This window comes from Hippocampus bargibanti, linkage group LG10 (genome assembly GCF_051943395.1).
Source record: "Hippocampus bargibanti isolate YZ-2025 linkage group LG10, ASM5194339v1, whole genome shotgun sequence".
Classification (NCBI taxonomy): domain Eukaryota; kingdom Metazoa; phylum Chordata; class Actinopteri; order Syngnathiformes; family Syngnathidae; genus Hippocampus; species Hippocampus bargibanti.
Genome location: NC_142743.1, coordinates 19,619,791 through 19,641,992, shown reverse-complemented (window position 1 = coordinate 19,641,992; position 22,202 = coordinate 19,619,791). Strand labels below are relative to the sequence as shown.

At 40.6% G+C, this 22,202-nt stretch overlaps 2 protein-coding genes across 3 annotated transcripts; both read right to left on the bottom strand.

The window, feature by feature from the left end:
• Positions 1 to 769: 769 nt before the first annotated feature.
• Positions 770 to 10,580, bottom strand: melk (maternal embryonic leucine zipper kinase). 2 transcript variants are annotated; one of them, XM_089006056.1, is made up of 18 exons: positions 10,426 to 10,580; positions 10,152 to 10,248; positions 9,992 to 10,077; positions 9,421 to 9,537; positions 9,190 to 9,333; positions 9,033 to 9,101; positions 8,626 to 8,718; positions 8,351 to 8,449; positions 6,959 to 7,027; positions 6,767 to 6,865; positions 6,381 to 6,467; positions 4,974 to 5,105; positions 4,741 to 4,896; positions 3,824 to 4,094; positions 1,764 to 1,860; positions 1,527 to 1,683; positions 1,348 to 1,451; positions 770 to 1,265 (listed from the first exon to the last, which is right to left on the bottom strand). In XM_089006056.1, the coding sequence occupies exons 2-18, from the start codon at positions 10,228 to 10,230 to the stop codon at positions 1,088 to 1,090; spliced, it is 2,037 nt and encodes a 678-aa protein (XP_088862182.1). In that variant the 5' UTR covers positions 10,231 to 10,248; positions 10,426 to 10,580; the 3' UTR covers positions 770 to 1,087. The 2 variants fall into 2 exon arrangements, with proteins under 2 accessions (XP_088862182.1, XP_088862183.1); XM_089006057.1 differs by lacking the exon at positions 6,381 to 6,467.
• A 1,070-nt stretch (positions 10,581 to 11,650) lies between these two features.
• On the bottom strand, positions 11,651 to 22,088 carry ptpn9b (protein tyrosine phosphatase non-receptor type 9b). The gene is made up of 13 exons (XM_089006565.1): positions 21,980 to 22,088; positions 20,209 to 20,352; positions 19,991 to 20,080; positions 19,734 to 19,858; positions 19,536 to 19,641; positions 18,657 to 18,767; positions 17,308 to 18,194; positions 16,366 to 16,462; positions 16,195 to 16,264; positions 16,001 to 16,079; positions 15,765 to 15,915; positions 14,240 to 14,447; positions 11,651 to 14,143 (listed from the first exon to the last, which is right to left on the bottom strand). The coding sequence occupies exons 1-13, from the start codon at positions 22,010 to 22,012 to the stop codon at positions 13,920 to 13,922; spliced, it is 2,325 nt and encodes a 774-aa protein (XP_088862691.1). The 5' UTR covers positions 22,013 to 22,088; the 3' UTR covers positions 11,651 to 13,919.
• Positions 22,089 to 22,202: the final 114 nt, after the last annotated feature.

Sequence of the window (22,202 nt, the reverse complement as noted above, 5' to 3'; positions counted from 1 at the left end):
TGATTGGCTAATCACTAGCCAATCATAGTTTGTGAAAACTCTGACGTTATTAAAACGCCTTCTACCCCTTTTGGGTTGCCAACACGAAATTTGATTGGTTAGAACAAGTTTGATTGATGCGATCTGGCCCGCAGAAATGATTGTGAAGGAGTCCCCAGCCTACTCTGGTAACAAATAATGGCTGAAATATGATTGGTTAAATGTTTAAATATGAAAACACACATCTGGAAACAGCGCAACAGGGGAAAAGTAATGAAAGGAAGCTGAAATTTGAAATTATTTAGTAAGAGATCATGGACAAAATTATTTAATTAACACCAGTTTGCTCTTATCACAAGCAGCTAGTGACAATAGCATATTGGCTAGAGCTAGCTCACTATATTGGTAGCAAGCTACATAAACAAACCCTTCATCATATAATTCCTGAAAAAAAGTGATTGTTTTGGTTGAAAGTTTTATGTTTACATATACACCATTTGACTCTTTTACAAGTAAGATTTAAAGTAAACTTCCAATGGTAATGACAAGCTGCTTGATGTAATCACAATTTACCTTTTATTTGCGCAATTGCACCATTCTTTTTCTGTGCGATCAGCAAAAGTCTTGTTTCGTGGCAGAAGAAAAATGAGAAGGGGAGCTAAGCAATACATGTTTGGAAGGAGTGGAAGAGGTAAAACTATTTTCTGAAAGGTTTAGTATGATTTTTTTCCATCATTGATATCTGTTTAATTGGAGTAACGGACTCAATATCAATGCAGAAACCATTTATTTTGCTCCCTTTACTTTGTGACAAACATGCCAGACAAACATTGATTCACAAAACAATCATCATTGTAAAGACACATTTAAAAAAAGGACAATTAAGTTGGGCTTTCTTTATGCAACAAAATCAATGCGGTTTAGAGGTAAAAACATCCAGATTAAAAATCTGTACAGTAAATAGAGTTGACACATGATTCTGGTGTGAACTGACAGGATCTAAAACAAATTTCAATACGGGGAGGGAATTGACGGTACATGACGCAGAAAGGTGTAGTAATGTTGGTTTTGAAACTTGCTGGTATCAAAACACAGTGACTTGTGAAGTTCAGATGCTAGAAGTGGACAGGATGTCCTCTACCAGGTGCTTGTAGACCCAAGCATCTCCTTTTAGTCTCTGGCGTCGCACGCCGACCACTTCTGGCCTGTGCAGTAGGCACACCTCTAGCTCAAAAGCCATGGTCACCTTGCCAAAGTCATCCCAGGTCCTGCACTTCACGGTATAGCTTGACAAATGGAAAATAAAAGTTACTGGATATTGCATTCATATCCAGGGTCATGAAGGAGAGAGGGGCAGACATTACTTACCCTTTCTGTCGGAAATCAACATTTTTCTCAGGCAGGATGGAGAGAATCTGGTTCAACACCTGGTCCGGGTTGGTCTGCCCCGTCAAGGTCACGTTGTACTGGGCCTGCGGAGAGGTGAAGCACGCAGTCAGAAAAAACACAAACGGAACAGGAGTGTTCATTCATGAGCGCGTGCTTACCTTAATCTTACGCGGGTTGTCTCGCAAGGCTCGTCTCTTGCTGGGGGTGAGCATTGTAATCACCTTGTCCAGACCCCTCTCCAGGGAGCCAAACACTCGCCCACCCCTTCGCTTCTTTCCGCTGTCTCCGCTACCGGCCATGTCCAAAGAACGAGACCTGTGAAAGAAGACGTGGACAAAAAAAAAAAACGTTAACGGGTGGTGTCGGTCACCCCGACTTGCGCTGGTGTGACTTGCCTTCTTTCTGGACTAAAGGCGAGGATCTCGATGTTGGTGGACTCTTTGCTGTCTGCTACTTTCTTCTTATGAGGCTCTTTAGAACCACTGCCTTCAGCTACAACACACAGAGATCGGACCTATCACAACAATCATGTGCGGATGCTTTTTCCCCAAGACAACTATCCTAACAGGACATAGGCTTTCTGGCTAGCAAAGCAACAAAACCGGGTAACACATTTAAAAATTTTTTGTGAGATTGGGCACATCACTTCTTCAGGTGGCGTATTAACTCATTCACTGCCATTCCCGAATATATTCGAGAATTGAAAATATGACGTAAAGCGCCATTCCTGAATCTGTTCGGGTTTTTCAGGGGTGCCGATAAAGGGCTAGTCAGACCTCTGGCAATGTTTCTTTCCCTTTCACGGTGAGGCAGTATTTCCCTTTTTACCATGTTACCGCTTTGTTACAGCTTCAGCTGTTGTTAAAGCACTATATAAGCCTATAGGTATGCTTTGCATTGTATTTTGGACAGCTGCCCTCATTTCAAGCTCATATAACTCCAGACCCATATAATTTAGGAATTAGCTCTTTTTTTCTGCTGAAAGAAGATGGTCTAAGTCTGTGTAAACACTCAGTTGTACAGGCGTGGTCCATCGATAAAAAGGTTTATGTTCTTCTTTGAAGGTGTCAGACGTCACGCTTCTCATTCAAGAGGCTTTGACGGACACAATATCCGCATCTGATTCGGCTTAGCACATAATTAAGCCTGTAATGATCCGCCGTTTCTATTAGCGTTCATCATGGGAGCCAATAGAATTAGCGCCATGATAAGCCGAGTAGCCAGTTGACAGTTTCAAAAGCCTAATGATGGGGAAATCATAGAAACAGAAAAACCTACAAGGAGGAAAAAACAAACAACACCCTCCCCATCCTCACTCCCAAAATAGGGTTATTACGACAAGACAATTTAGTTGCAAATGTGGTTTTGGGTGCTGTTATGATGAGAGAAACAAGACAACAACTGTATTAATGAAAAGAAACACAAACACTGGACGGGCAAAAGTAAGGGGACACCTGACCATTGCTACTACCGAACGCACAATAAAATTTGGGATGACTTGCAATTTTTTTTGGGGTGTGTCGACCAAATTCTAAACTTGAATGGGCCCGATTTAACTACATTGCCGAAATATACAAATCTGAATGAAATAAACCAAAATACATTTGTTGGAGTTCAATATTTCTAAATTGCAAATACAGTAAAGTCTCATTATATCGATATTCAAGGGAGTCCGAAAAAATATCGATATAACCGGGACTATCGATATATCCAACCCTGTTTGCATGTAATTTTCTCCGTGCGTGCATAGAAATAGTATCGATATAACCGGGACTATCGATATATCCGATATCGATATAACGAGACTTTACTGTAAAATAAAAACAGACTAAAATGTATTTCTCTAATACACAGTATAAACTATTTTAAATCAAGTCAATTTCTTCATACATAAAATAGTTAGGATACAATCAATCCCGTGCTATTTTGATATTCTACGGCACTGGTGTGAAAGTCATGGCTCCGGGAGCCAAGTCTGGCCCGCCACATCATTTTTTTCGGCCCGCGAAAGCAAATCAAAGTTGTGCAATTCCATGATGCTTTCTAAAATCCTAACCAAAATTTCAGATTTTTGGATGGAAACCACAATAACAGTCATTATTCTTGACTTCAGATTTGAAAACTAGTTGGTGCTGGCGCTGTGGATTTACAAAGTTGCACCAGTGGATGTCAAAATGCATAAATGGCGCAACGGTGCGGCCCAGATAATTCCTTGTCTCACCTCTCGTGATGGAGTTGGGTTCAGGGTTTTTAAACTATTTCAAACTTACCGAAGCGTTTATGAGGAGAGCCTTCCCCAAAATTCTTTTACAAAGCCGGAAGCAAAGACAAACTCGCATGTTTAAAATAGGCTTTCAGGTGCAAATGTATGGATGAACTCAAAATGCATTCAAACCTTTGCATCGTAATTCTATCTCCTTGAAGCTTATTAGGCAAAATAAGAGAGTGTCCCAACCTTTAGGTGTGCTTCTGGTGCCGTTGGACACATTTTGATTGGGTGTGGTCAACACATTCTTGGGCCGTGTGTTCTTGTTGGAGGTAGGAGTGCGAGGTGGAGGCAGTGCAAAGATCTCCACGGCGTTCTCCTGCTGAGATACGTTCTCTTTGTTCTCGGTGGTGTGTTGGTTCTCTTTGCGCTTCCTCTCTTGGTGGTGCTGGCTTGTCACTTGAGCTCTGTCAGGCAGTGGGCTTCGACCATATGTTTTCTCTACCGGCGATGCTAGTCTCTGTAAAAATAATTTGTATATTCAAATATTTTCCCGCATAATAGATACACTCGAACATCAAATTCAAATCGACATTGCAATGTCATTGAATGCAATTTTTTTTTTATGCAGAGGCTGCATTTTGGAGGGGTTGCGTATGTGGAACTGTCGCGGCTTGGAATTGAAGCGGATTCACGTGGGATCGGAGATGTGAGACAATCTCTTTGGTCAATTTCCTTCATTTTTATATCATTTCTAATTGAGTGCTTAAGGCATGCAGTCCACATAAGTTTCACAAAACATACATTTAATTGATAAAGCCACACGTTTCTTTGTATTTTTGCTGTAATCAGATTTATGCTTTAGCAACATTTGTCAGTGAGTCAAAGTTTGAGTGAGTTAATTCTGATTGAAGCGTAAACTGTAAATAGTGTTTTGTATAAAATCATGGTTCATTTGACTTGTTTATTATTTATACGCAAGATCAAAAGTGATGTGTAAGGAATCAAAAATTGATTATTCTAAAACAGACTAACTTATTGCTTACATTTGTTAAAAAATAAAACGGAAAGAGAACCTTGAGAGAATAAACGCAGTAGCAAAGGAGTAAAAATCAATTTCAATTAGAATTTAAAATCATTCGGTATTCGTCCCTACTTGAGCCTACCTTATCGTCGGTTATTCGTATTGTCCTTTCGCGCACCCCTTGAGGTGTATGTGAGACAGGTACCCATGGACAATCATCGATGTAGTCTGAGCAAAGATCCAATGAATCCAAAATTACACAGTCGTCGTCAGCAGCAAAGTGAAGAGATTTCATCGCCTGGAAAAGGGATATTTTTTAAAGTGGCTGAGGACTAGACCTAGAGCTGAAAAGGCATGCTGGGAGTCACAGTCTACCTGTAATCGGCCATGGAGAGGGGAGCAGGCATCTTCTGTGATATGTGACTCCATGTGGAAGCGCACTGGCTTGCCTTTCTGCTTCTTTGACAGCAGTAGTAGGTATGTGGCTGTGATATGGTCGTAGTGCCACTGCACACATGACACTTCATTTCAATCATTCTGCTGGATGTCGAGTTAATTGTACAGTAAATGTGACAGTTTTCTCAATGACTTCATGTGCAGACATTATGACACAGTGAAAAGGTTTAGAAAAACACGTTCTGGTGTGGTTCGCATTTACAAATAATTTTCTGTAAAAAAAAGTGCGAACTCGACTTAACCCGAGTCACAACAAAGATATTCGCGTCGTCCGTTTGTTAATTGATTGTGTGGTTAGGGAAGAAAGACAGTTTTGACTTATGTGTTCCCTCTGGTGGCGGCCAACTTCAAAACACGCCACAATTTGGCAGATAGTGAACAATAAATTACTCAAAAAACGTTTTATTTATTTGTTGGGTTACTTCCAACTCAAGTCTGCATTAAAAACTAAATATATATAACAGACAATTGTGGAATGTGTATTTAACTAAACCATCAAGTTGCTAGCTTAAATTCAACATGTCACGCAAAACATCAGAGGGGAGTTTATTCTAAACAATTTCTATCTGAACACGTTGAGATAGAGCATATAACAATACTCACAGGCATACATATTCATCGTAAACGACAAAAACAACTACTAATACAATTGCAGCTGACAGTCTCCCGTTTCAATATTGTGTAACGTTGTATCATACCGCCCTCTCGTGGCCAAGGAAATACAATGATGCACAAACATTCTATTTAACCACACTATTACGATGTTTTTGTTAATAATGTGAAATACAATTATGTGCTATTTTGTTGCGTTAAAACACACACGTAACAAACGTTTTCCATTGTCAACAGGAATGGATTAATTACATGACCATCCAGTTTACTTGGTAAATATGATTTATGGGGAATGGGTATGGTCATTGAACGAATTAAATTTGCGAGGGAAGATACCACAGTAACAGTAGTTAAAAGAACAACTATGGTCAAAGTGCAAAAAGGTAGTCATGCCATATTTAATCTTGTGTGATCTCATGGTCAACGTCTAACGATTTAGACACAAAATTTGACCCCACGGTTTTGGGCAAATTATGGAAAGAAGTTCCATAACTGGATCTGTATTTGAAATACATGTATAAGCAGGGCATATAGATCTCCATTGTTGCATGATACCTTAGCCGCAAATGTAAAATTAAGAACAATGATGATTGTAAATTGTAATGTAGTTCAAATGTGCAGAATGTTGGCTTTGTAAAAATGTTATTTCCCCTGTTTTCCCATGCTTTACACATTCTCCAACATTGGTTCTGATGCAAAAATAGTGTTACATACCTCTTTTACAAGAGCTGTGGTGCTTTCTCTAGAACGCTTCATATTGACTGCCATTTCAGTGATGCAATCTTCATCTATGTGACCCAGCTACAAAATAAACAAGAACAGGACCATCAGCAGAAACAATTTAAACTTTGATACAATAGAATTTATGCGGCTTGCATGCTTTTATAGTATGCGTATGTTATGTGTTGCACAGAATTTGTAGTTATTGTTCGATGCTCTGAAAAGCTGTTTTTTTACAGCTGTAACTGTATTAAAAAGGATTATGTTGCATCTAATTCACGGGGCTTTTGTGTAAAAAAATGAAACCTATTGGTTACTTGATGTTGTGAATATGCTTTATGTATCTGTTAATAGATGCGCTTATTGATTTGTTATTGTACCGGCTGCCTACTGCACCACTCCACGGGGGTGTTATGGTCTTTCATCACCCAAGGGTGCTCAAGTAGCTGCTGCACTTCCAGACGCAACTTGGGGTCCACCTAAAGGACAAAAAAAAAATTAACCACAACTTAATATGGTTCCATTGACAAATGTGTTGTTTGTTTTCACCATTTTGATACATGTAATCATACCTGCATCATTTGGTTGAGCAGGAGGATGCTTCCAGGGGATAGCCATGAGGGGTTATCATACTTTCCTCTCTGAAAGTACACATCCATGGAAATACATCAAGGTGCAGTATTAAACTTGAAATATTAATAGTTGGATATCCACTTTTTTCTGGATACGTGCTTCAAGGTATCTTTTTTGTCAAAATGGTTTTCACACTTGGGGTTGATGCCTCAATATGCTGGCATCAGGAAGCAGCAAAACAGCTAAATGCTGCTTCACCCTGTGAGCTTTAAGATGCACTTCCCAATGGTAGCGAGACAACTGGATGAGAAAGTACACTATTAGATGTTAAACGAAAATAGCACTGATTCGTTTAATCGCTGCAATTTAATGATGAAAAATGAAGGCGCACACTAGTTTATTTGAGTGCTACAAGTGGCCATTCATGTCCTGAGAATGCAAAGGCAGGCAGTCCGTATAACTTAAAGGACAACCGACGTCACTTTTTTGTTTTTTAACTGACATCAGAAAAACATTTTATAGCATCTAAAATACCCAAAACACGCAGTATGATATTTTTATTCAAATGCAAAACACCAATAAAAATGACTTAAAGTGTCCAAAACCTGCAAAAAATTGAGCTGCGAATTGGGCATTTTCAGAAAGTCCCGCCCCCAGTTCGTGACGTCAACGCCAAGACATCTTGCATTGCTTGAGAATGAAAACAATGGCTTCAGATTCAGAGAATATGCTTTCTTGTTACACATCCAGTTATGAATATGATTCAAATAGTTCTGAAGAGGAAAGCATACATGTTTGCAATCAAAAAAAAAAAAAAAATTCGTGCCATTTTGAGGCAACATTGGGGGGAAATGTCTCACCCATAAAAAGAGGCACAAAGTGGCGACCTCCTGTGGCCACCTCCGTTTCCACAGGCTGATAAATTCCTTATATGGAGCTTGGACGCCCTCTTCTGGCGGCTTTTGGGTGCAATACAAGGTTTTCAGACTAAACAAGTACAGCAAAATACATCGACGTGATGGAAGGACTGCTACAATGTGTCTTTTTTTTCCCGGTCAGGGGCGCTCCTTTAGTGACGTCACATACTCAAAAACAAGACTTCCTGAATAATCAGCGCGAGTATTAAAACATATAATATACTTATATGCGGTGGAATCTTATTAAAGTACACTCAGTAGAAGTCATTTGAAGCCATTTTACAAATTATGGACACAACTTGTCCGGAGACGTCGGTTGTCCTTTAACTTTAATGTAGCTTCATAACACCTATGTGACGGGTGACCACTAACCTAACTTTCCACAATTTTTCTCAAAGTATGGTCAAGTTTTGCAAAAAAAAAAAAAAAAAAAAAAAAAAAAAAAAACAATGAAAATTAACATTTTGCTCTTACGGTAATTTTTCTGTAGAGCACCACACAGCTGTCGTCATCAAAGGGCAGATAACCACACAGCAGAGCGAACAGCAGCACGCCCATACTCCACACATCAGCCTGGAACATAGTATTGTTTGCTTAAAATCATTCATTCCTATTTCCGGGCACCGGGACAAGGCAAATGTACAGGAAATACAGGCTTTTACAATTATTGGAAGACCATTCAGATTCAGCGCATTTATTTCAGACAAGCTTATATGAGAAGACGAAAAAAAAAACTGCAAATCACTCACCTCTGACCCAATATAAGCTTTTCCCTGGATGAGCTCAGGAGCGGCATAAGCCGGACTTCCACAACACGTCATCAACTCATAACCAAGGCCTCCCTGTGACATATGATCCCACATTACACAAAATTCCACAACGACTGAACAAGTTACAAGTAAAGCAATACAAGTTTTCTGCCTGCCCAAAGTCTTGATTGAGGTCTTAACACGATGCTGACTGTGGATATAATTTGCTGCGGTGTACAACTCCGCTGCATCAGCTGTGTACGACTATAAACTTCAGGAGTAGCTCATAGTATAGCGAAAGTAATGTTCAACATCACTTACATCCAACTCCAGACAGTACCAGTCAAAACTGAGCATTAGTGATCTCATATTAGATCTCACACCAAAGCGTAAACAAGTTGAAGTACCTTTGGTTTGGCACATAAGCCAAAATCTATGAGCTTCAAGTTGTGGTCTCCATCTATCAACAGGTTCTCCTTATGTTTAGAGAGACATCAGATGATAAGATTTGCATTTCAAAAGTATACATTGACAACTTCAAAATCCACAGCTCATTGGTTTTACCGGTTTAAGGTCCCTGTGTGCATAACCCTGGCTGTGAACATATGCCATTGCAGACACAATTTGTCTGAAAAACACTCTTGTCTCCTGTTCTGACAACCGGTCCTTTGCTATAATGTAGTCAAACAATTCCCCTCCTGGACAGTACTGTAAGAGATACGGATATGGTGATGGGTTGGCATAGAAGACAAATGCACAGCTACAGTTTATGGACTTCTCCATTTGTCTGCTCACCTCAAGTATCATGAAAATGTGCGTGGAGGACTCGATGACTTGGTATAGACGGCAGATGTGCTGATGACTGAGGTTCTTCATTGCCTCGATCTCCACCTTCACTCGAGGAAGATCTTCCTAGGTAATTATGTAAACTGGTTTTAACTAACACTTTCATCCTTGAGGTGTCATACACAATGAAATAAACTCTGAAATATACCACATATATGCCTCACTAATTGTGAAAACTCGGATTTTGCCAAAAACAGATTTATGATAAATACTTAGGTTTGTATTTTATCCAGTTTGACATGTGTCTAAAAAGACTAGGTCAACAAATAAAAACAGAACTTCCGTCATGGTTTATTTTAATGGTTTTAAAGCTGGACAGGTAAAACCCAGTGTAGCCAATGCCAAACAAAAATAACTAGCCGATCATTCTTACGTTATCATATTTTAAATGTTATAAAATGTATTTGATTACACATTGTATTCAATTTATTTCACAAATGTTGGATGTCTATGACATCACCCTTAAAATGTAAAACAATATGGCTATGTTTGAAAACACATTTCTACAGGAAAGACTCACCCCAAGATCCTTCTTATTCATGATCTTAATGGCCACCTTCTCTCCTGTTAGTTTATGACGACCCAGCTTCACTTTTGCGAATCCCCCTGGAAAAGAAAAAAAAAACACATTTAAATGCCCAAATTGTACAAGACAGTTGTTTGTGGTTTCAATATATTACCTGAGCCGATAGTCTCATAAAGCTCGTAGTACTTATGAAGCTCTTCGGCCCCGTGGGGCTCGGTCCTCTCTACGGGCATACTGTCTGCTTCAGCCGACTGCAGGACACAACACCAGCCATAAACACATACACTTCATCCGAAGATGTGTAAATCCTGACATAATAAAAAACACTAAATTGCTCAATGTATATAGCCGCTATTGCCGATTCATGGCTCTCCAATTATGCGTTCACACTTAACAAGTATACGGCCAGTAAAAGCAATGGGACTTACGTTAGTAAAAAAGCTCTCGTCTGTTGCGATGACGTTTCTTTCCGTCACCAGAATATGAGGCGATCAGTCAAACAAAAATGCTAAATCCGTCAGCAAACCATCAAAGTACGGGGTGGTTACTGCCAACCTGGAATGTTTTGTCAGATGAATTTGAATTTCGCACATTTAAACATAACTTCCTGCTTCCGCTTTGGCTCCTGACTGCCCTCAAGTGGCTAAATTCGCTACTGTCGCAATTATTATGAGCTCTGCAATACTTGTACAGTGAAAATGCTTTCAATTCTCGAGATAGTACAGAGCACCGCGGAACCCCGAAGTTACTGATAGTGGTTCTTAAACTAGATTCGAACGAACTATCGGGGTTCGGTGAGTCGGTCACAGGAATTCGGTGGATACTCCGCCGCAGAGGTCCACCCCTCAGTCTAGTCTGTAGTTCGTGGGCACAGTCATAGAACGTGTTTTGAGTTCATGCACTGTGTTGGTTTTGTTATTTGAACAAAGTGATATTAATGCACAATTCATTTCGTGCACCAGTTAAAAAAAAATCACATTTTAATTTTTATTAAAGAAGGGTTCGGTGAATGAGCATATGAAACTGGTGGGGTTCGGTGCCTCCAACAAGATTAAGAACCACTGCCCTAAGGGCACATGGAAGAAGAAAAAAACAACGTTTCCTTCCTTTGCAAAACGGTGCATTACCAATAAGTATTACGAGGTATTCGTAATATTTTTTTTATTTGTGCGTTGATGTACTTGTGGGGCATCGTCCGGATAACCGAATACAACAAATATGGATTGTTTTCACCCGTTGTTGAGTTTAATAGCATTTCAAATTGGCTTGAAATACAGACATGAAATCTGTTCTTGAGCTTAAATATGGTTTCCATATAAACGAAAGACATTTGAAACGAGGGGTGAGCAAAAAATGACTTTTTTCATTCGCCAAGCTGACCAGGAATTCGATGACATGTATTTAAAAAAATATTGCACATCTCGCAATGTTTGCGAGGCAATGCAAAGTTTTGCGAGGTAATGCAAAACTGTGTGAGAGAATGCTCGTTTTTGCGAGGGAATGCAAATGTGTTTTTTTCTTCCATGTCTGGGGGGGGGGGGGGGGGGGGGCGTATGTTTTAAATTGTGTCAGCATTAACATTTCTACAGTATGTGTCAGGTTGTTTTTTTATTTAGTTTTAATCCGGTCAGTAAGAGATCACAAGTTGTACACTTTTCAGATAGTGATAGCATTGCTTTAATGGGCCAGCCAGGCATACAAGGTGTAAAAAGGCCAACATTCAATCACAAGATATACACGGGAACAGTAAAATAAGGATGACTTATGATCTTGCTTTTATGCACACCTCATGTGACCAAAAAAGACAAATCCAGACACTTGCATGCTCATGCGCTTACTAGCTTGAGCAAGATATTTGTCATGACACATCGCAAGACTCAGTGTGTATTGGTGGATATGTGACTGCATTGGGAGGTCCATGATGAAATACACAAAAAGGTGAGCATTTAGCAGTGAAGGGTCTAAACCAGGGGTGTCAAACTCATTTTTTTTGCCACGGGCCACATTATAGTTAGTTTCCACTCAAGGGCTGTTAAGAATTTGGAGAAACCATGAGAATGTTTCATCTCCTCCACATATAACTTGCAGAACGCACAAAAAAATAATGAATAACTCGTTTTCAAATCTGAAATCAAGAATAATGACTTATTGTGGATTACATATGACAATTTGAAATTTAGATTCAGACTTTAGCAAGCATCATGGCACTCGACATGATTAATTTGCTTTTGCGGGCCAAATAAAATGATGTGGCAGGCCAGATTTAACCCGCGGGCCTTGACTTTGACACCTATGGTCTAAACACAGCAGCCCCATAAAACAGTCAAGACACTTGTGTTCATGCTAACAAACACTTTCCAGACATACATCAGAAATTCATATTTTTGTTCCATTAGTGCTCTTTTGTTGGCCAATTTATAATATATGTATTGTCAAGCAACCCTCCTCCCGCCCAAAAAAAGAAAAAATACACCAGAAAACATTTAAACAATCAGTGATTCTCCAAATCATTTATGAAAATACCATGGGAGGGTATTCTGAAACACACGCCACAACTAAAAAAAAAAAAATATATATATATATATATATATATATATATATACTATATGTATATGTAGTTCAAAGTGTGATTTGTTCAGCTTATCGCATGATTCTGCTGTGGTGTCAGAGCAAACATTCATTGACTTTGAACCTGTACATTGTTGTTGTTTTTTTACAAAGATAAATATAGCAAGATAAAATACAGTGAAAAAACAAAATAAAGATTTCATTTGTATGATAATTCGGATGCAAAATGCAGTAACGGATCTTAGAAGAACCCCCCCCAAAATTGCTCCTGAGGTCAAATGATAAGAAGAACCAGAACTTTGTCCACTCGGGACTTTCATATTACTCCATGGCAGTATGGAAGGCAAAAAAGTGTGTCATGTCAAGTGCACAAGCTTGGCTGCCATTATTACTATTTTACTTATACTGTGACATGAAACAAAAACAACAACCTGAAGGCACAATTATCTGAGGCAGAATATGTCTCAAGAGTAAGAAGTACGGTAATAGTGGAAAAGGGCAATGGAATAAGAAAGATGAAACAGGTAAAACGTGGACTTGTAATTACTTTGAAATAGTCCAATCAGAGAAGAGTAAAAATGCCGAGACTTGGCATGACATCACTTTTAATACAATTTTGTTGCTATTTATATAACCTGTCTTACTAGTCCGATTTATGTGTCTAGTTTTGAAAACCATTATATTAAAACAAGGTATTTCTACACACTTATTCAAGAGGTTGTTATGCACAACAACGTATAAATGTAGCTGTATTTTACAAGACTATACATGGTTTCAGTCGATAATATCTTAGTAAGAAGTTCATCCAAGCATTCGGGGTGATGACTTTGGCCTAGTTAAGTTAGTCTACACATGCACACATTAAGAAACGTGTGTAGAAAATGCACCATAGGAAGAACCAAAAACGGTTATGGGGGAGGGGGGGCATCAAATGAAATTCTCAAATGGCTCACAAAATAATCTCTCACAACATGTCTCACTCAAACGCTCCCCTGAAAAAGGAAATGGCAGTTTGAGGATAAAGAGAATAGAAAGGTTTCGGTGGGTTCAAGTTTGCCATTTGTCATGTGCAAGTCAATAAAAAAATGCTACAAGGTTCTTGTCAATGGGATAAGTGCATGGCAGGCAGAGCTCCTCTGACATCGGTAGGGCTCTTCACACTTTTTCCCTGCGTGTCTGTCCGTTCACACGACGGGCCGACATGGATTGGAGAGTCATCATATCAAGAGCCAAACCAAGGCATCCACTTTCATTTTTTGTCACAAAGTTGCAGACGTGGTCCTCATTTTTCCACTGCCAAACGTTCCATGCTGATATAGACTGAGGTCGGTGACATCCAGCTCCTTTGTGACTCTCACTCACTGTCGGTTTCTATGTCCGAGTCGGACCACTGTACCGGGCTGAGCTTGCCGCGGCGCATGGCATATTCTATGATGGCGGTGTAGCAGAAGTAGTACTGGTCCCACGTCTGGATGCTGAAAGCCCTCTGCGTGCGCATGCGCCTCACAGTCTGGTGGACATCTACTGTGCCAATGTCCTCCAGCCGGGACAGGCAGATGTCCAGTGTGCAGAAGGTGCCTAAAGTCAGGATGAATGCCAGGTTAACGAGGAAATCAAAATCGGGAATAGAGTTCGCATCAACTGAATTTGACAATACATCATATTTGCATTGACCTGTCCGGCCGATTCCCGCACTGCAATGTACCACCACAGGAGGGCCTCCTGGACCACCCTTCCAACTGGAGCCCAGTCTCTGGGCTGCATCTATCCGCCTTTGAAGTACATGCTCACGGAAATCCAACATGGCCGACGCACTCTTGGGTACTCCAAAGTCCGGCCAGCTGATGTAGATGTAGTGGCAAATATCCCGCCTCTCCCCAGACTTGACAGAGAGAGAACGATTAGATTCATGCTCAACAACATTCGCTCCACGAGCTCTACCCTCCCGCTCACGTATGACGGCAATGCAGGTAAGCGCAACGGAAATGTGACTATTTTTGACAGAGCTCTTTTCAAGTCCACCACATGATTAATCAGTTGAGAGTGTCAGATGGAAAATGTGAGTTTGAACTGTGTCATGCTATCTACAGCTATTACAATGGATGTTTTGTTTTTATCCTTTTTTTCTTTTTCCTGTAATCCGATTGGTGGGGGTGTGGTGGGAGGTTTGATTATATCATCACAAATGCTGTGAGTAACATTTCAACATTGTACTTGCACTGAACTGCTAAAAATGTATCTATTACACAACCCCGGGTTATCAGATGTTTTAACTTGAATCCTTAAAGGACAACCGACATCACTTTTTTGTTTCCTAACTAACATCAGAAAAACGTTTTATAGCATCTAAAATACCCAAAACACGCAGTATGATATTTTTAATCAAATGCAAAACACCAATAAAAATGACTTGGTGTCCAAAATCTGCAAAAAATTAAGCTGCGAATTGGGCATTTTCAGAAAGTCCCGCCCCCAGTTCGTGACATCACGCCAAGACGTCTTGCATTGCTGGAGTATCAAAACAATAGCTTCATACTCGGAGAATATGCTTTCTTGTTACACATCCAGTTATGAATATGATTCAAATAGTTCTGAAGAGGAAAGCATACATGTTTGCAATCGATTAAATAATTTATTCTGTGCCATTTTGAGGCAATATTGGGGGTAAATGTCTCACCCAAAAAGAGGCAGAAGAAAATGGCGACCTCTTGTAGACATGACAGTGTATTGCGTTTCCACAGGCTGATAAATTCCTTATATGGAGCTTGGACGCCCTCTTCTGGCGCAACACAAGGTTTTCAGACCAAACAAGCATTGACGTGATGGAAGGACTGCTACAATGTGTCCTTTTTTTTCGGTCAGGTGCGTTCCTTCAGTGACGTCACGCACAGACTCGTCACCAACTCAAAAACAAGACTTCCGGAATATTCAGCACGAGTCTTAAAACGTAAAATATAGCTATATGCGGTGGAATCTTTGTAAAATACGCTCAGTAGCCACTTTCCAAATTATGGACACAACTTGTCAGGAGACGTCGGTTGTCCTTTAATTTTGAATTTGGAAAACATTGGTTACCAGTACTTGTAACATTTACAGCGGAAATCGCTACGCCCTCTGAACTTTGCACCGAATAAGGCTTCAAGGTGCTTGGAATAAATGTGGTGGAGAACTGCTCAGACTGCAGGTGGTAAGAACTCACTTGAGTATTATAGAGCTCCAGATGTGAGAGTTGGAAGTCGTGGAAGACCTGGATGTGTGTGTTCCTGACCAGGAAACATCCATGTTGCTCTGTTCTGCCTTCTTCCAACGGCCAATACTGACCGCACTTGACACGTCCTCGCTCCACCACTCTGACGCAGACAACATGTACATAGATGAGATGCCCTTACTCGGCCGTGAACACATTTTTGCAACTGTCACTTGAAATAAATTCACCTTGTTGTCATAACAATGATGAGTACCATCTGTTCCCACACCATGCGCCAAAAGTCCCCAAATGTTTTGGGCAAAGGACCTGAGGAACAAAAATAGGAAAAGATTTTTTCCAATTTGCCCCAGAAGCAGCAATGTGAATACCGCATGGAGAATCTCATGAAAAACAATCAAGAGTCGGATTGTGTGCTTCTTACCCTGAGTAGCAATGTATGCCTTTTTCCTCTTGTAGCCATCCATGAAGCTTGCATTAATGTAATCTGAAGTCTGCAGGGAATACAGCAAAAGAGCTTGGAGTGATGACAGTCCTCAACAAGGCTTCCCCGCATTTGCACGCGACAGTTGGCTTCAGGTGGATTTGTCATTACCTCGTCCTCATCATCACTGAGCTGGCATAGTCGCACCCTGGACTGGTCCAGACACAGAACATCGCTGTAGCGGTTCTTGAGCTGATTGGAGAGTTTCCTGGAAATGAACATACAAAACGAAATGTCAACTACAAACAGTGAGTTTACAAAGCAAAGCTGCCCACACAGGACAATGAGGTAGTTGATAAGCGATCCTGACAGACAAAATGAAGGGAATAGATTTGCCAGTGCGTAGCTTTCAATAAATAAAGATTTGTTATATGGAATATAGTCATTTTACAATGTATCACTACTGTACACCTTCTGTTACCTTAAGAAATGTAATTTCAACAGTGCCAAATGTTGATCCATCCATTCATTTTAATCCTGCATGCAAGGTTCAGCGTCATAAGGAACTTGGAATTTAGCTCAACTGATTTACTGTGAGAGGGAGTTGATGCCCTGGAGTGAATTGTCAGTCAAACAAAGCCAAACAGGTCAGCGGCTCAATCTGAGTTCAAAGAAGGGGACGTTTGCTTCATGCAACGTCTAATGTGATTGTGATAAATGACTATCTGTGTCTTTGCGTTGTCATATTAGTTGTTATTTAGTTTTTTTTTTTGTTCTTTTGACTTCAAGATGGAGCCGCAAGAGTGGCTGCATTTCCAGCAGCTCCTGTATTTTGTTTTTACTTCTTTCCTTGCTACTTCCTTTCATAACTTTGCTGCTGCGAAATGTCAATTTCTCCACTGTGAGATTAATAAAGGTAAATCCAATCCAAATCCAAAATAACTTGCAGGATGCATGTGCACAAAACAAACGTCAAATGGTGAGCCGTTTACCCAAGTAGATATGGTTTTGTGTGCAAGGACGAATGTGAACTAAAGAAGCATTTGTTCTTAGAAGGTTGATCATTATTCTAACATGAACAAATATAATAAGCATCATCTAACAATATCTTACTTGGAATAATCAAAGGTGCCTGCTGGTGGCTCCTTGCGAATCTCCTCGTATTCCTGATAGATCCCTTTCTTCTTCTTCCTTTTCACATGATCCACCAGCTCGCGTATCGCCATGCCTCCCTGCTCCGGCATGTGAACTGACTCTTCCATACAGCAGTCCTCGTCTTTTGCACCCCTTGACGAGGACAAGGGCGATGTCTGGGAGGTGAGTTGATGGGGTGGCCGAGGCAAAGATTTCTGGGGCAATGGAGGCACACCATCCTCTTCATCACCCTCCTCATCTACCTCTTGAATATGCTCACTCGGAGGTGCGTCTATTGTTCTGCCATCCACTGCGTCTGTCTCACCCATGTGAGAGAGTGGAGTGTCAGGGGGTGTGTCCGACTGCGGGGGAGCTTGGCGTCCACGACCATTCATGTTTGAATTGGGCTTCGAGCCATTGACAGTCATGTTGTATCCACTCCCAGCTGATCCGTTCCAGTGTTGGTGGTTGCCCTGTAGCCTGTTTGCAGCAGAATGCGGGCTCAGTTTAGGGTGACCCAAAGTCCTGCTCTCATCTGCACTACAGTGGTTGTGTGGGTTCGCATTGCTGTCGTCGTAAAAGTTAGAATTAGCCGCGCCTAGCTCGGAGCCCAGATGGTTACTTAAATGGGCATGGGTCAGTGTTGCGCCAATGTTTGAATCATCGCACTCAAGGCTGTAAGACCCCAGCAGGCTTCCCACACAGTCGTGGTTGTCGTGGACATGTGCGTCTCCCTTCACAGTGTTTGAGTTTATGCAGGATTGGATCCAGGCCACGTGGTTATGCTGGGATGTCCCGCCTAGGTTCTCAGGGAGGGAGGAGACTGGGATGTGATTGGCCAGCTTGTGAGCCTTCACTGTACACACCTGGAGGATGAAAAAGAAAATACATTTCAATTGACCTAGACAGTGTTCATATTTCACACACTTGTTCTAGTGTCCAGTGATAAATATTGCTTAAAAAGTAGAGGGGAAAAAGGTTTCATGAAAATCAATTTTTAAAACAAAACAACAATTTTAAGCAATGTTGGGGTTCTGATTGACTGCTGGCATATTCCATGACTGCGGTGTAGCAGAAGTAGTACTGGTCCCACGTCTGGATGGATGTTCTAATTTATTAGGTATATATTTTTCACTTGCAATTTTTTGCTGTGTTTCAATTACAGCAGGGACGAAGAGAATAGATGACCTTCAGTAAACAGTGGTTTACTTTTTTAGTCTCCACTGCGAGACTAATAAAGGTAAATCCAATCCAATTCATAGCAAAAGATCATGAGCATTTTAAAACATAAAAAAATGGTCTTCTTGGTGAAAAAAAAAAAGACTGACCCGTTCTCTCAGCTTCTCGCGCACAAAGAGGCGAAGAACTGCAAAAGGTGCTCGAAACCAAAGAGGCGAGGACACAATGAAGACACATTTTAAACGAGCAGGAAACGCCCCCTCAGAGAAACAAAAGGTAAGTCGCAAATTAGTGAGCTTTATTAAAATAAAACCAGTGATTCCCAACCTTAGTAGAGCAGAGGGACATATTAAAAAAAAAAAATCCCTCACATCTGAAGGATTATTTCTTTTATTTATTATGTATTGCCTCGTGAAGTCTCTGTGATGGTCTTTTGAGCTTTTTCAATAATATTTCATGAAATTAATTCAATGACGTACCTTCTGCTATATTTAATCCAGACTGTAGGACATTTTGCCCCTCAAATTTGAGACAGTACAAATATATTTTTCACCTTAAAGCACAATATAAATACAGTTGTCTTGTATAGTACCTAATTGAGTGTGTGCACGATTTGATTATTGTTTTCTCCACACTTCTGGCCATTTATCAACAATATAATGAAAATAAGTGGAAATATGAATACAGCATTGGCTTCATAAGTCAATTTGTGATTTACATGTACATCTAAACTGGCACCTTAAAATGTCAGGTTAGGGGCCAATCTGCTCAGAGGGAAAAAAAAAAAACAAGCAAAAATCTCACGAAAACGTTAAGTGCGGACATATTTAAAAACAAGTCAGAATTTACTCAAATTTACTTCAGATGAACTCTAGACTTGCTGAGGTACTTATTTTGAATTTGTCATTTTTCAAAGTGAAATTCGATCATTTTCCACGACCCCCTTTGAAAATCTCTGATTGCCACAGAAAAGTGGTTGGGAATCACTGATCTCGACACACTGCAAGACCAAATTCTTGATGACTAACCTTGAGCAAATTGAGAATCTTGACGCAGAGATCATAGTCAAAATTCCCATAACTGGAGTTGGTCATGTCATATATAAATATAAGTCCCTCTCTTTGAGTCTGAAGACTGTAAAGAATCAAAAAACCATTTAGAAATTGATAACAGCTTCAAGGTGGTGTGCTAACTGTTTCAAGGCACAGTGGTTGGGTGTGCGTCACCTGTCTATGGCTTTATCAAGCTGATAAATGATGGCCAGCAGCACAGCTTTGTGAGTGGTCCCATCTGGCCGATGAAGGCGAGCAGTGAAGAGTGCAAGCGCAGCACCGCTTGCGTCACGTCCGGGCTGGTGGGATCATGAAAAGAAAAGGAGGCACACAGATAAATATTTCTGGATGAAGGTGTTAGGAATACAAATCCCGGTGCCCTTTAGAGAGTGAGGTATTGATCAACTTTTCGGTAAGTCTCCACCACTCACCAAGACGGTGAATTTACCACTGAGCAGCTCAGAACGGAGTGGCTTGTCGTCAGGGTTTATATTGATGATCCCCTCTTTGATTCTTGTGTCCTGATATGTTATGTTTGTGGTAGGAGAGAAGCATAATCTCATTAGTTTGGAGATCAGGAGTAAATATTTGCCTGCTATGACAGCTGAAAAGACTATTACAGTGGTGTCTCCACACCGGGCAGTAATACCATGTATGCTTGGAGGAGGTCGACGGCTCGGGAGACATCAAACTTGCGGGCCATAAGAAACTTAACAGCTGTGGGCCGGGAGACGAGCCCAGCGCATTGAAGCTGTTCCCTGCGACTCACCTCACTCAGGAACTCCTCCACAGCCTGGAACATGACACAGATAGAGAGAGATTGAAAAGAGACTTGTCTTTGTATATGGGTGCGTGGCGAATGTAGAAACGGAATAAGCAGAGGCTTGTCCAAACAAAAGGAAGACACCTGGGACCAAATCGTCAGGGCTACCAGGGCCTTCAACTTTTTCTCAAATGAACCTACAATACATTTTCACGCAAAAATTACATCAAGCGCAAATGCCTTGCTCCATGGAACAAGGAATGGATGAAAGCAAGCAACCACAAGAGTGTGCTTGTTTAGCAGCCAACTGAGCTGCATTTGTCCTCAAATTTTGAATTAGCACAAGGAGGGCAATGACACAAAACAATACGGCATTTTACTTTCACAAATTTTAGATAAGCAAGAAACAAATGGCAACAACAAATTGCAATACAAGATTTATTTCACAGACGCAGCCAAACCAACCATGCACGTGTTTTGATTCAACAAGAAAACTACGATGTTTGCATTTCAACGCAACGATAAATACAGGTAATTACCATTACAGCACGTGGTATCTAGCACAAGACATTTTGCACATGCAAATGTGCATCAAAGTGTCACTCCTTGACCAAACACGGGTAACTTTGTTATTTTTTTAACCAGGAATGAAGGGATTTAGAGTGTAAGAAATCTCAAACACAAAACAGGAGCTTCTCAACTGGATCCATTGATGAGGAAGGACTCTCTCTCTCTTGATACTTGAACAGCTTGACATCTACTCCAGAAAGGAGGGTGTCGAATAAATGAGCATCTACTGTCAACATCTTATTCCATCTGTTGAGATCACTAACGTTATTTTTAATTTTTTTTACCTTGCATTTGAGCAAAAAGCATGGATACAAGCTGTATGCTTTTTGAATGCGCCTTTAGTGGCTATCACGTCTTTTTATTAGTAATTCGACCAAAATGTCAAGTCGTGCTGTTGATGACGGGCCATCTCTACTTGTAAAACATAATGTATTGACAACAACAACAACGTTGCTTTTAATAGGAAGAGTCAATTCAGAGACGTCTCGGGGGTAAATTATGCAACTAATTGACAGTAAGATGTGAGCGAAAAACTTATAACAAGACAGAATAAGAATACCTGGAGAGTTTTCAGTATGACGACATTCTAAAATAAGCATCGCTCTATGCTAAAGCACACGTTTATATTTTAAGAAAGATCCGTGTGCAAGAACTCCCATGCTTCTTATTATAATGTTATTACCATTTTCTCCGGGGCTAAATTGCATGCGGTCGCTAAACGCTAACCATCGCTGCGCGGCCACTTTACGTTGGCCACGTTGGTCATTGTATTGAAATAATAATAATAATAATACATTTCATTATAAGCGCCTTTCAACACAGTAGGAAATGGATATTTTTGGGGTGGGTAAATATAGAGGTAATCGCCCGCAGTTTGGATGAGCCAACATTGCTAACCACTATCAGGCACACAGTAGACAGTCGCCCTGGAGGAAGGTGCGTTCGAGTCCTGGCAACTTATTGCTACCCAGACCAGTGACTAAGAATATTGTCGGAACTCTTCGGTGGTTGATTTAATTAATTTTATCAAGTTGAAAGGTCTACACTGCATAAAATCATGTGAAAACTTCGCCAAAAAAACGCTTACCAGGTGCTCCTGAGTTGACAGGGCTTCCGCCATCTTGAAGCCTCAGGAACGTCGCAACAAGCAAAGGGCGGGGCATGAGAAGCACGCCCACCAAATGCCTGCGCACGCCCTTCTCCCTCTGACAGAATAGCTCCGCCCATTCTCAAATGCTCCAACACGTCCTTTTCACATGCAAATTATTTTTAGGAGACAACGACTAAATTAACGCATAAAGATTTTTCTT

Coding starts and splice junctions, on each gene's coding strand:
- melk (XM_089006056.1), bottom strand. CDS start 10,230: ATGCCCGTAGAGAGGACCGAGCCCCACGGGGCCGAAGAGCTTCATAAG. Junction 9,102..9,189: donor CACACAGGGACCTTAAACCG/GTAAAACCAATG, acceptor TCTAAACATAAG/GAGAACCTGTTGATAGATGG. Junction 4,095..4,740: donor TACGAATAACCGACGATAAG/GTAGGCTCAAGT, acceptor TTATTTTTACAG/AGACTAGCATCGCCGGTAGA.
- ptpn9b (XM_089006565.1), bottom strand. CDS start 22,012: ATGGCGGAAGCCCTGTCAACTCAGGAGCACCTG. Junction 18,768..19,535: donor AGATTCTCAATTTGCTCAAG/GTTAGTCATCAA, acceptor TGTTTCTCTGAG/GGGGCGTTTCCTGCTCGTTT. Junction 14,144..14,239: donor TGCGGGAATCGGCCGGACAG/GTCAATGCAAAT, acceptor TCCTGACTTTAG/GCACCTTCTGCACACTGGAC.